This window comes from Uloborus diversus, chromosome 1 (assembly GCF_026930045.1).
Source record: "Uloborus diversus isolate 005 chromosome 1, Udiv.v.3.1, whole genome shotgun sequence".
Taxonomy (NCBI): Eukaryota; Metazoa; Arthropoda; class Arachnida; order Araneae; family Uloboridae; genus Uloborus; species Uloborus diversus.
In genome coordinates, this window is record NC_072731.1 from 163232880 (window position 1) to 163246305 (window position 13426).

General features: G+C 34.9%; 1 protein-coding gene across 1 annotated transcript in view; it reads right to left on the bottom strand.

Moving 5' to 3' along the window:
• The window catches only part of LOC129222636 (sodium leak channel NALCN-like), a 73785-nt gene extending 64844 nt beyond the window's left edge, over window positions 1–8941 (bottom strand). Inside the window, 7 exon segments of the mRNA XM_054857169.1 lie at window positions 2771–2899; window positions 4517–4656; window positions 4802–4831; window positions 4833–4886; window positions 6102–6285; window positions 7868–7982; window positions 8804–8941. Of these exon segments, the coding sequence (XP_054713144.1) occupies window positions 2771–2899; window positions 4517–4656; window positions 4802–4831; window positions 4833–4886; window positions 6102–6285; window positions 7868–7977 (647 nt within the window). The 5' untranslated portion in view covers window positions 7978–7982; window positions 8804–8941.
• Window positions 8942–13426: the final 4485 nt, after the last annotated feature.

Below are 13426 nucleotides of genomic sequence, written 5' to 3' on the forward strand. Positions count from 1 at the left end.
TGCTTTCATTCACTTCAATGAAAGTTGGAGACACTAAGATTATATAAGATATTTATGGCCTCAGCTGCTCCGAAAATCAAATCCTGCATTTGCCAGGATGCTCCGAAAGCTTTTATAACAGTCCAAGAACCTCTCCTCTTCCGAACATCACCAGACATCATGTAAACTGCAATTTCGAACATTTTCCGGGGGAGGACCTTGACAAATGTTCAACTTAGTATTATACTCACACTGGTAATTCTCTTTCTCCGCCTACATACCGCAATTCCTTTGATTTGGTTGCTCATATGCTAGTAATGAAATCCTCCCCCTCCCCCCCACCCAGCAAGCAAAAATCTGGACTCTCACTCTCTGGAAAAAAAATCTGCCAAACACCCTCCCCCCTATTTTTTTCACCTCGCGACAGCCTTGCTAAAAGAAAATGCATCCATTCTCTTCAATGAAAGTTGGAGCTACTAAAACTATGTACGATTTTCATGACCTGAGCTCCTCTGGAAACCAAATTCTGCATTCGCCACTGCTAGGACGCAAGTATTTTGAAAGTGCTGAAATGTATGTTTAACATTATAGTGACCATCTTTTTTCTATTTCTACAAACATTGTATTTCACCTCCATTAAGCAAAAATAAAATATCTCAAGCATATTGAATTATGTAAAATATGCGCATATGCATACACGCATCTATTAGTGGGAAGAATCTTAGGGGGTCGCAGGCTTTTTAGTTGGTGAAAAAGGGGTCGCGACTTGAAAAAGGTTAGGAACCACTGCTCTAAGGGCTACTTGTCAATAAATTTTTGTTTAATTCCATTCATTATTTATTGAGATATAGCAGTCACAAGTGGCAAAAAAAAAAAAAAAACATTCTATAGCTCAGTCCCCCATTTGAGCTATTAACACTAAAATTGAATCAGCACCTGCACATGTTAGGGGACACATATGGACCAAATTTTGTTTCCTTCCCAGTAGCGTATTTCAGGGGTCTGGCGCCCCTGGCAAACTCAAGAAATTGCGCCCCCCTCCCCTACAGCGTCATCCCGATGGGAAGTCACCGGAGTTCACTCTAACCTCCCAAAAAAATTCTTGGGGAAACATTTGACTAATTGATTCGACAAATTAGGAAACAATATAGTAACTTTTTATTCTTATTTTAAATTTTTAAACTGTTTTCAATGATCCCAATTTTCTTCTGCAGTAGATGTTATGTATGGTTATGTGTGCATACTCAAATTTTATCATTTGGTAAAATTGGGATTTCATTTGACATTTAATTCGGAATTCTCCCTTTCCCAAAAATTTTAGTTCTCCCGCCACCATTTCACATAAATTCAATAATATTTGCAATTGTTGATAAACATAAATAATGTGCGTTCTTGAACCATATGAGAACAAAAAAATTTCAGTTTATAACAATGTATTCATTTATTTATTTATTTATTTTTTAAGCAGCTTCAACTTTTAATAGAATTTGTTTCAAAATATTGGGAAAATGTACAATAAACATAATTTACACTCTTACTAAAAGAAAGAAAACTTATTTTTTTTTTTAATGAAAATCAAAGCATTTAAAAAATTTTATTAAAATTGGGAAAGCAAAGAAAATACAAAAAACAATGCTAATTGGAAATTGACTTAAAAACACGACTGTTTACATACAGGCAAAATAAAAGTACTATATATTCATTAATTAAGGCCTCCCAATATTTTGTTCAACTAAAACTTTTTATTAATTATTATAATGAGAATAAATATTTAGCCTAAGAAAAACTATACACTTCAAACTATACCCAACACAATGTCGTCCCCTCCCTGAAAAAAATGGAATCATCCAGCATACAACGCTCTCCACCACCGCTCCTCTGGTGTGCAAATTGTGTGTAGTCTAAGTCTTTAGCTAGATCAATGAATCGGAATAGAATTTCACAGCACGGGTAGAGAACTCCCCCCCCCCCCTTTTTTTGTGAATTAAGGAATGTTTCAGTTTCCCCTCTAGCTCTTTTGCTTGTGAGTTTTTTATATTTTTATTTATACAAGCCTTTCTCTACTCATATGATCATTTTTTTTTTAAACTTATTATTTTTTTAATCAATCGAAATGCCACCATCCTAGCTCCTCGGCTCCTGGCGAGAGTCACTGTTGCCAACCCCTAGTTACGTTATTGTTCATTCCGCCAGTTACTTCCTGAGGAATAGCAGGCAAGCATATAACTCAAGAAACTTTCCATTGCTCCCCTCCCTTAGAGGAATTTGCACCAAAAACCAATGGGCACAAGTTCATATAGGGACACATGTGTGCCAAATTTCTTTCGATTTCATGTGGTAGTTTTTGCTGTAGAGCAGCCACAAAAAACCGGTCACACACATACAAACATACACACAGATAGACATTTTCCAAAAATGGTCGAAATAGACTCAGCACACCTCAAAACGTTTGAATCCGTCAAAGTTCGAAAATTTGCACGAATTCAATAAATACTTTCTTCTATACATTAGATATAGAAGAAAGTAAAAATGTGCAGCAAGTTTTATCATGTGATAAAGTAAAGAGTACAAGGAAAGCAAGGAAAATCATTTCCCATGTAGCCTGGATAACTTCTTTTTTAAGACACAACTTCAAGAATGTAACAAATGTTTGATATTTATTGCTATAAATTCGTCTGCATAAGTGATTACTATGATAAAACTTTTGTGACTATAATACATACTTGTAATCAAAGACAAAATAACAAATTTTTTGAAAGTAGGTTCTGTCTGTACTTTACAAAATACTTACTTAGGATCAGTGCCGTTCACAACACAATGGTTTGACATTTCACCAAAAAATTGAACTCCTAAAAGACCATATAAAGACATGAAGAATAGAAAAAAGAGTGTAACATTGTAGATCTGTTGACTTGAACGCCTGGAAGTAAAAAAAAAAAAAAGAGAGAGAGATAAGTAGCATTCTAGAACACAAGTAAGAAAAACATTAAAATCTCCTGATTTCACCTTAGTTTTGAATAATATTTGTAAAGGTTAAAAAACAAAGTTTGAAGAATAAAGTCATGGAAATGAACCATTTACAAACAGAATAAATTTTATTGAATTGACTTTCTGAAGGGAAAATAATCATGAATTAATTGCTTTCCCCTTCATATGCATTTCCTGATGAAAAATCTTTCTGGTCTGAGGATTTGAGCTTATTAATGAACTGATTATCACCAGCTACTTCAATACAAAAATCCCACAGGACAAATAGATGATTCACTATCTACTGCCTATTTTATTATTTCCTCTTACCAAAAAAAAAAAAAATATATATATATATATATACATGCACACAATAATAAAAAAATTGTTTAGGAAAGGGGACATTTCTGAACACGAGCACACGTGAACATGGTATGTTTTACTAAGATTCTCAAGTAATAGCAGTATCAGTCCTACCTCTTGGAAAACATTTAGAGCGATAAGCTATTTTATATTTCTGGGATGGCAACTTTATTTTACCAAGTGTTGTACATAATTTTATCACTGTCTTCTTCATGTAAAATCATATTTTAAACTAATTAATAAGCTAAACTAAATTATTACAAACCATTATATAAACATTCAAGAAAATTTGTGACAGTGTTTATTTTTTTTATTAAATTAAGAAGTCTTTACAGCGTATCTGCTACATTTCAAGTTTTGAAATCTATGACTTACCCTATCTTTTCACCACTTTTGACCGAGAGAAAAAGAGGACAAAAAGATAACTAAAATCAGGGGTACATTAAATACGTATGGAATCCCCCCTTCCTCCTCACACACACACAAGCATTTCTCTTCTCTACTTTCCTCCTCTTTTTTTTCTCCTGGGAGGAAGAGGATACTTTGTAGACTAAGATTTTAGCAGTTGTCTCTTAAAACATAAACATGTATCAGAGTGGAACATGACAGAATGAACATAGAAAGAATTGGAAGTAATTAGAATTGACAGTTAAACATACATTTGGTCTCACCCTCAAGATTTCATATAAAACTTTGCATGTTTGCTACTGTTGTTAGGGCAAAGCTAACTTTGCAAAACTGAAGTCTGCAGTAAGCCTGATCACATCATTATATACTTTGTACGCTGCTAAGTTAGCCATAACCCAACTATAAATGTATCAAACAAATACATGGTAGGGGAAGGATTATAAGTTTTTATAACCAGATCCAGTCTGCGTATCCACAGACCCTGCAGTGCAGGGGGGGGGGCACGTCTTTAAGGGGTCTAACAGCCTGGGAAATTGAAAAAAAGGGGGGGGGGGGAAACTAGCACTAAAACTTATTAATGTAGCAAATATACACTACTGGTCTTTGGGAACGGGCCCCAACAGATTTTGTTGCTGTGGGGGCCCAAAATTTATAGATCCGGGCCTGTTTTATAACAAATAACTTTAAATTGCCAACATCCCCCTCCCCTGCCCAAAAAAAACTACAAATTATGTAACCAATTCACCAAAGTTAACACAACACAAAATGCAATGACAAAAAGAATGATTGAAATTCTTACTTAAAAATTTGATTGATTCTCGATTTTGGCATTTGAAATTTCAAAAATACTCTTATGAAACGTATCATAATTAATGGACGAGGAGCTCTCAAAATTGACAAGTATGAAAACTTTGGCACAACATGTAGCATTTCAAATATCTGAAAAAAGTTTTATGCAGCTTATTAAAATATATAATCTATAAACCTTAAGCATTGTTTGATCACTAAACAAATTCTACAATTAGATCCATGTATAAGTATAAGAAAAAGCAGGGATATGCTCAATTTATTAAAAAAGTATTACCTGAAGTATAACAGATATCCATAAGAAAAAAAACCATTGTAGCATCAAATTGGCACCAACGATCTTTTAAATAAGAATATTCTCCCTGAAAAGATAGTTAAAATTTTTACAATTTAATAAAAACATCGAGGCAGCCAAGTGGAGCATAAACATTCAACTTCATATAACAATTTGTACATTTTATTTAAGTTTTCAATGAAACTACATCAAAGACTTTTTATTTCATTGAAGTGAATGCAAAAAAAAAAAAAAGGTTCTGCTTAAGGATTTTTATTTGCTTTTTCACATTGTTCTCTATCAGAATATCTCAGTTTAGTAAATCTGTGATGCAACCAAAACTATGATATTTATGAAGCAAAAGATATAGTTCCGCTCAGGGTTCGCTTTAACTAAGAGTTCTTTTGACCTAACTTACTCAAGGGCAAAGGAAGATACAGACTACTATTTTAGGGGGGGGGGTCATGCTAAAGTATGAACCCCCCCCCCCCCCCTCCAAAATAAACCTATGGTTTTAGGTAGAAAAATATCTTAAAATTTTTCGGTGTCAATAAAAAGCATCAAATTGGCAAGGAATAGGGCATAAATGTAACTAATTAATTTCAGACGGAATGAAAAGAAACATTTGAAATAATTTTTTTCAAAAATTATTAATGAATCCTAAAGACTACTGAAATTCATGAAATACACCGCCAAAATCTGTTTGCTGGACGTGGTCCACAGGCTGTAGGTTGGAGACCCTTGTTAAGCTATTCAATCTCTAATTAATATAATAGCTAGAAAATAATATTACTTAAATAGGTTTGGAGACACTTGGAACAATTTTTTGGAAGCATCTACTACTTGGTTTTATTTTAAAAGGGCTTTTAATCTTCCATGAGAATGTATAAGAATTATTTAGGAAGAGCCTAGCTATGCCAAGAGCTTGTTGCTGATAGTCATTTTTGTATTTCACTGTATTGTGTAGTGATAAAACATAATGCTAGTTGATTCACATTAATTAAAAAAGTTTGTCTTAGATCTACTGATGCACAATAGTTTCAGATATATATTTTTGAGAAAATTCTAAGTTACTGAAATAACTCAATTTAGCCAGCCAAAATATAAACATTTGAGAAAATTAAAATTCCTTCTTGATAATTAGAAGTGTTAAAACTTGATGACATCTTTCTAAAGACTATTATTACATAAAAAATTAGAAGAAAAACTTCCAAGAGAAAACAACTTTAGAAGCAACATTAATAAACTTCACTATAACTGTGCAAACATGTAATAAGGTTGAAAAAAACAGCATTATACGTACCCCAAATCCACGAAAATACATCTTAACGATCATTTCAATTGTGAAAAGGATAGTCACAACACAATCACACACAAACGTAGCATAAATTAAGTATGGATAACGCTCAAAGGTTCGAGTTGTATTTAGGCTCACTGACAGCAGACTCAAAAGAGCACAAAGTCGTAACAAGCGACGCACCCCACACCTAAATAAAGTGAGGATAAAAAATTTTTACAAATCGATATAATCATTGATTAAATTGGAAAAACCAACATAAATAAAGCACAAATTAACACAAAAATACATTTTTTACTCAAAAATGTATTTTCATGTTAATTTGAGCTTTATGTATGTTGGTTTCTTCAAAAAATCATATTGTAGCACAAAGCTTATTTGAACTTTTTTCATTCAATATCATCATTGCACACAATTTGACACTAACAAATATATGTAAATTTGATTAAAAGGCTAAAAGCAAGCAAAGAAGAACGAGTTGAAAAATGTGACTCATTTGCACAAAACAAGCCTCACTCCTTCATCACCACCCAGCTATACCTAATATACAGGGTCTGCATTCAGGGTCGGATTTAGGGGAGGGCAGGTGGGGCTACTGCCCCGGGGCCTCCACAACAAAAGGGCCCCCACAGTAAAATTTTTACAAAATATCTCAACTTTCGCGGGGTCATGGGATGTATTTACTATTAAAGTACTGATCTAAAATATCGGATATACATATATATCAAAATATTCGGATATATATCAAAGTATTCGATATTTTCGAAAATATGATGATCTTTTCAAACCCTGATTGGGACCTCCACACTGTCCAAATCCGGCCCTGTCTGCATTCTAAGTAATGAGAATAAATCCACAAATCAAAATGAATATACAGATATCATTACAAAACTTTAGTTGTTTTTTAAGTCTGCTCCTTGAGTTGACACACTTCTGCAGGCAAGTTTTCCACACTTAGTATGCTCCCTGAAAGTAAGCAAATGAAACATCTACAGAGCATGTGTGTAAGCTCAAAATGCAGCAAAACATTACCCAGAGTTGAGCAAATCAAATTTTATACAAAGGATTGAACAGACTGGTCAACTGAGAGAAACCAGAAACTGACCGCCAATAGGGAGTTACAAGAATCGTCATTTCAGCAATCAGGTACAGGTCAATCGGCCTCCTTATGAATTTCAGAAACATAATGAACTGAGGAATTTTGTACCTATTTGGTTGCTTTTCCTCTATAAAATGTTTTGAACACAGGCCGATTCCACTGGAAAATTTAGAAATGATGGGCTTAGAAGATATATCATGACAAGATCCGCGTATCCCAACTGCTTCGTCGTTGCAGAGTATCTAACAAGAAATGACATCAAAAACAGTTTCTAAGCATCTCTATAGCGCTAATGTTGCCCATACAGATTTTTTTCTTTTTCTCAGAGTAAAGCTGCAATCAAAGAACACAACCAGGGAGCCCTAGATCCTGTTAAAGTGGCTTGCAAGCGTGCTCTGAAAGATGTTTCATTTGCTGACTTTCAGAGAGCATATGAAGCACAGGAAATTTGACTGCAGGTGTGTTGATACTCTAAGAGCATACTTTGAATATCACTAAAATTTTGTAACCATATCTGTAAACCAATCTGGTATGAATTTAATCATAACATAAAAACAGATCCTGTATAACTGGCTGCACACCATGTAATATCGAAAATATGTAAATCTGATTTAAAAACTTAAATCAGACCAAAGAGGAAGACCTTGAAAATGTGATTTACTTTACACAACGCAAACTTACCCATTCATCATCGGCTGCAATGCCCAATTGCATTAATGTTTCCCCAGCACCGTAATCAGCTAGAATTTCTTCCCCTTTCACACTCTGCTTGCGTCCTAACATTTTGCCTACAAATAATCATGTCATATTTGTTAAACAAAGAAAAGAAAATCCTCACTTTGTTTCTTAGATTGCATATGAGCTTTATTTTTTATTTTCTAATGACAAAAAGTACTTTTCATGCTAAGAAATAACTTTAATATATCAGGTAAAAACTTTTCTTTCTTAGTTGACATTAACTAAATAGGTATCCTAACAATTGAAAAAAGACTTTCATGTACTCCTCTAAAAACAAATGCTTCACTTTAGATATACATTCATCAGAAAAAAATTTCTCTGTCTTGAGAAACAAGCTTGCTACAGATAATTCATCTCCTACAAGAAAAAAACTGCCACAAAAAGATATATCGTCACCTCAGAGTTAGTGTTATTCCTAGGATTAAGAGTCTTACTGTTGCTCGGAGTCGACGATATAAGGGATTCAGTATCAAAGTCAGCTCAATCCACTTTTTAAAATTTTACCAAAAAGACCAAAAATATTCATGGATTCAGCTTTTTATGAGAAAATATAGCAATTTTAAACTTGATTATGCTATATGAATTCAAAAGAATCTGTAGCTTTATAGTGTCTGCTAAGTATCAAATTGTGGGGGGAAAAAATGGAAATTCATGACTCGAGCAAAATATTTAATTCTGTGATGCATGATGCATGTAAAAAAACATCTTGTCACTCCTTTTTACAGTTATTCATGTTTATCACTATTTTAAGGTAAATAATTATTAAAGCCTTCATTCTAACTACAGCACTATCAAACTGAAATATTAAAACCTATAAGGTTTTAGTTAGCATTAAACTAAATATATGTTGTAGCATACGTCTTTAAATTACCTTCAGACTAAATGGATTTCAGGGAGATAAATTAAAAAAAAATTACGAAACAAAATGAAAAAAATATAAAAAAAATGAATGAAAACTGCACTTGAATCAGCGTTTTACCCCATAAAAGAGGATCAAAACACTTAAAACAAATAATGTACTTTCGGAATTGTCAATGGACTTGAAAAATAAACATTTCGCTGCAATATGTAAGAATTTGGCTGAGTTGTCCTCTTCCTACTATGAATAATTACAGAGTTAGAATGCCTGCGGAGAGACCAATCTGCTGAATCTGAAGCAACGTGTAATAGAGTCCCTATATGAAAACTAAGATCACATTAATAATGCCTGGTAGTGGCCAAACAGGTGCACTTCGGTTCTACAGGTGAACGGCGAAGTACACCAACCCACCGCAGGCAGTCAGTTTTGCATTTCGATTTCGAGTCACAACTGACTACAACTGTATTTATGTCGAGGACTGCATACTAAGTGCCTTGCCTCCATTATTTTTTTTATACCAACATATGGCAGCACAATCACCGGATCGAACAGTTCATGAGAATTTAGAACTAGACCAGGAGCTAATAGCTACCTGGTGCTAGCACCCCCAGAGGCATCGTTTCACTTGGAGGACATTGAGACCACGAGCATATTTAACGTCGCCCAGTCCCCTTTAATGACGACGGTGGATCTTCGACCATCGAGGTTCGAACTCAGGACCCTCCGGCCCCGAATCCGACACTCTACCGATCGGGCTACCACGGCCCAGTTTTGCATTTAAACACTGCAATACGTTTCATTAAACGAAGCATAACTTTTTATTCCCTTTGTAAGTGCAAAATAAATTAGCTGCTAAGTTTTTTAAACAAAAACTTGAAACCATTTAGCAGAGAGGAAAAACTAAATTCTTTTGTGCTAAAAAGTAAAAGTAAAACGAATAGCGCTTAAAACAGCTTTGGAAAAAAAAAGTACAAACTCGCGTTTCTGGCTTCTGGGCTCCAGTGAACCACTTTTTCGATGCAAAAAAAATGTGAGCTCAGAGATAAAAGTTCCCTTGAGCTCAATTCTTTTTTTTTACATTGAAAAGGAGCTCTTTATAGCTCCGAAACACGTGTCTATAATATTTTGCAAATTTGTGCTGTTTTCACTGATTTTACTTTCGGAAGTTAGATATTTTGAGCATTTTCACTAGTACTGACTTTGGTGTCTTTAAGGTTTTAACTTAAAAAATTTTTCGAGATTATTCCCAAAACGCCTATTTTTCAGCTAATGTCTCCAAAATATAACACAAAATTGGATTTTAAAATCTTCAATCTTGAAAAAGTTTTGAAGAAGCTATTGACTCTCTAATATCGCCAAAAATAGTTTAGAAGTGGCTTCAATGTTGAACAAATTTCGGGAAAGCACCCAAAATCCCTTTCTTACAACATTTCCATCTCTAGCTCAGTCACTTTCCTATACCGGGCTGATAAGTGCTAATAAGCACGAAACTGCAGTCCTCGGCTGGAAATGACTGAGCTGGCAGTGTATTTCATGTATTAATAAATATTGCCATAAATTACGATTTTTGACATCAGTTTCAAATATTTCGCCCTTTATACTAGCCCAGTATCTACGGCAAAGGCCGTGGTGGCCTGATCGGTAAGGCATCGAACTTGTGGCCGGAGGGTCCCGAGTTCGATCCTCGCTGGTCGAAGGTTCGTCGTCTTCATTAATGGTGACTGGGGAACGTTAAATATGTTCGTGGCACAAAGTCTTCCAAGTGAAAAGATACCTCTGGGGTGTAGAACCAGGGATTGCTCGGTCACTGGTCTGGTTCAAAAAATCAGAGCTGTCTTCAGGGTTCAACTGGTTAAGCCACAAATAGTGGCAGGTACGGGGGACTCGGAAGGGAAAAGTGAAAAGTATCTATTTGGCAGCAGTTGAAAGGACAATTTAAGCATTTAATGAGTGATGACCAATTTAAGGAGCAGTACTGGTCACGAGGGTCTAAATGGTTTAGTTCTGTCTAAGGCCCCTATACAGCGACTCTAGTTTTGGCTGAGGGAATCACGGGACGAGGGAGCGTCCTGGCCGCCAAGGAAACCAAACGCCAACACCCAACAAAAGCAAATCCACCGCCAAAGACAAAAGAAAATAAAAGCGACCAAGAACAAATTTACACGACAGAACAAGTTGGGGTTTTCTGGGTTTTTTACCCCTCTGTATCTTAGCCCCATGAAGACCCCCGGAGTTGATTTTTGGTATACTCAATCTCTAGTGGCCCCTGACGACGTAAACCAAAATACAATCCCCTGGACCATCAGGAGGAGGAGGAATATAAGTTAGAAAATCGCTGTTCAAAAACGTTTTCGCTTTCTTTGACAGGGCTACACCCCAGACGAAACAAGGAATCAAGATGAAATTTCGCACACACATTCCTTGTGCCCTACTGATGTGCCTTTTGTGCCATTTGACCCCCCTCCTCTTTCCCCCTTGTTTTTACCCCCCAAATTGTACTTTCCCAGGGTTCTATCACATCCCCCGGGGGGCCTATGGTAATGATTTTTTTGTATACATATTCTTGGGGGGCCATTGAGTACATATACAAAAATTCAACCCACATTGATATCATGGGCCGGAGTAATTAAAGTTTGAAAATCACTAATTTCCCCTAAATTCTTATGTACTTCCTCTCAGCTCATAGAGTTTGTTTATCTCGGACTGCAATTGCAAGGTTAGAACAGATATAACAGTTATTCCAAAGTTGTCTTAGGAAATGAAATCCAATCAATACTAAAACATATCCAACAGTTGCAGCTAGACGTTAAATCGCGGATATCACAAATTTGCCACAGCGACTGCGCATGCGCGCAGACTAGCTCATTGAGCTTTCTGTTTTCAGATTTCCCATTTCCATGTTGTTTGTTTATACTTAAGCATAGAAACAAATTAATGAATGATATTAGAATGCTGTCCCCCCCCCCCCCACACACAAGGTTTGCCAATACGAAATTTCCTTCCCCCTGTTTTTCAGTTTTGACATATTTAAGGGGGGGGGGAGAAATTTTAAATGTCGGCACGAAACTGGGGTTAAACCATTATAGAATATTTTGCGTTACAAATTATATGAAACTGCACGCATATGAATACGGCACATATAACTTTTTAATTGAAAACGAAAAATAGCACTTTTTTTTATTGGTTTGCTTATTTTCTAAATTAATGGATTTTTCACAAACAATACATAATGAATTGAAAATATATGAAATACGCATGTGGATATCCGTGCTTTGCAGTAATTTGTTAGCTGAAAAAAATATTTGCAATTAATTTAAGCAAGACTTTTAATGAGATTAGTCCGAGCGCATCATGCGCATTCGCTATGGCAAATTTGGGATATCCGCGATTTGACGTCGAGTACAGTTGTATAGATCTTCTGAGACATTCAAATTTAAAGTATTTAATGGCTTAGTTTTTTTTTTTTTTGCTTGGTGATAACATGCGTTATTTTGTTTTTTTAATAAACTTTTAAACAAAACTAGGTATTAAACAAGACAAAGACTTCTATCAAGAGAAAGCTAAATCACCAAACAATTAAAATTATCCCATAAAACGTAAAACAGTCCACAATTTAAGAAAAAATGTAATTAAACAAAAAGGGAAAAGCTAGATTAAAATAGCCCGCAAGCTGTAAAACATTTAAAGAAACCTTCATGAAAATGTTGAATAATCTGTCAAATAAAGAAACTGTAATAGAATTTATTATATATTTTTTTAAATATAGTATTTTATTATCCAAGCGTTGTTTCAATTGAAAATTTTCTGACTTGAAGTTCTCAATTCTAAAAATACAGACAAAGTAATAATATCAATGCAAAAAGATGTGGTATCTCATCAAAAACAACCCTGTTGTAAAAATTTCCCCGCCAAGAAAACCTTTAACTTTTCCACACAAAAAAGAAAAGCTGCATCCTAAACCCAAAAACCCTCAGCCTTAAAAAGTTATGATATCTAGTTTGCACGCCAAGTATCTGCCAAACTATCATCCTCCCTCTTCTCTTTCATCACAGCTACTTCAATTAGAGCCTTTTCCCACCTTCAACTCCTCAGAATTATGGATAGATCTTTTAAATTGTTTATCTAGTTGGCGGGAAGCTTTTCAAAGTGAAGTGGTTGCTTGGTGAGCAAAAAGCTTCCTGCCAAACAAGATAAACAATTTAAAAGATCTATCCATATTTCTGAGGAGTTGAAGGTGGGAGGAGGTTCTAATGGAAGTAGCTGTGATGAAAGAGGAGAAGAGGGAGGATGATAGTTTGGCAGATACTTGGCGTGCAAACTAGATATCATAACTTTTTAAGGCTGAGGGTTTTTGGGTTTAGGATACAGGTTTTCGTTTTTGTGCGGAAAAGTTAAAAGGGTAAAAAAATATTAAAAAATAAGAGATACTGGGAATTGTTAACACTTTTGCAGGTAAAGCACATCAGTATTTCTTTTCCTAACTAAGAAGATATTTTAATCATATAACTCATGCAGAAATTCTGAGGTTATTTATCAGTTTTAAAAATTCTGAGTATTTCTCAGAATCACAAATAGGAGTGTACTGGTATTTTACAATACGAAATAATGATTAGCAATCATGAGTGTACGATGCTC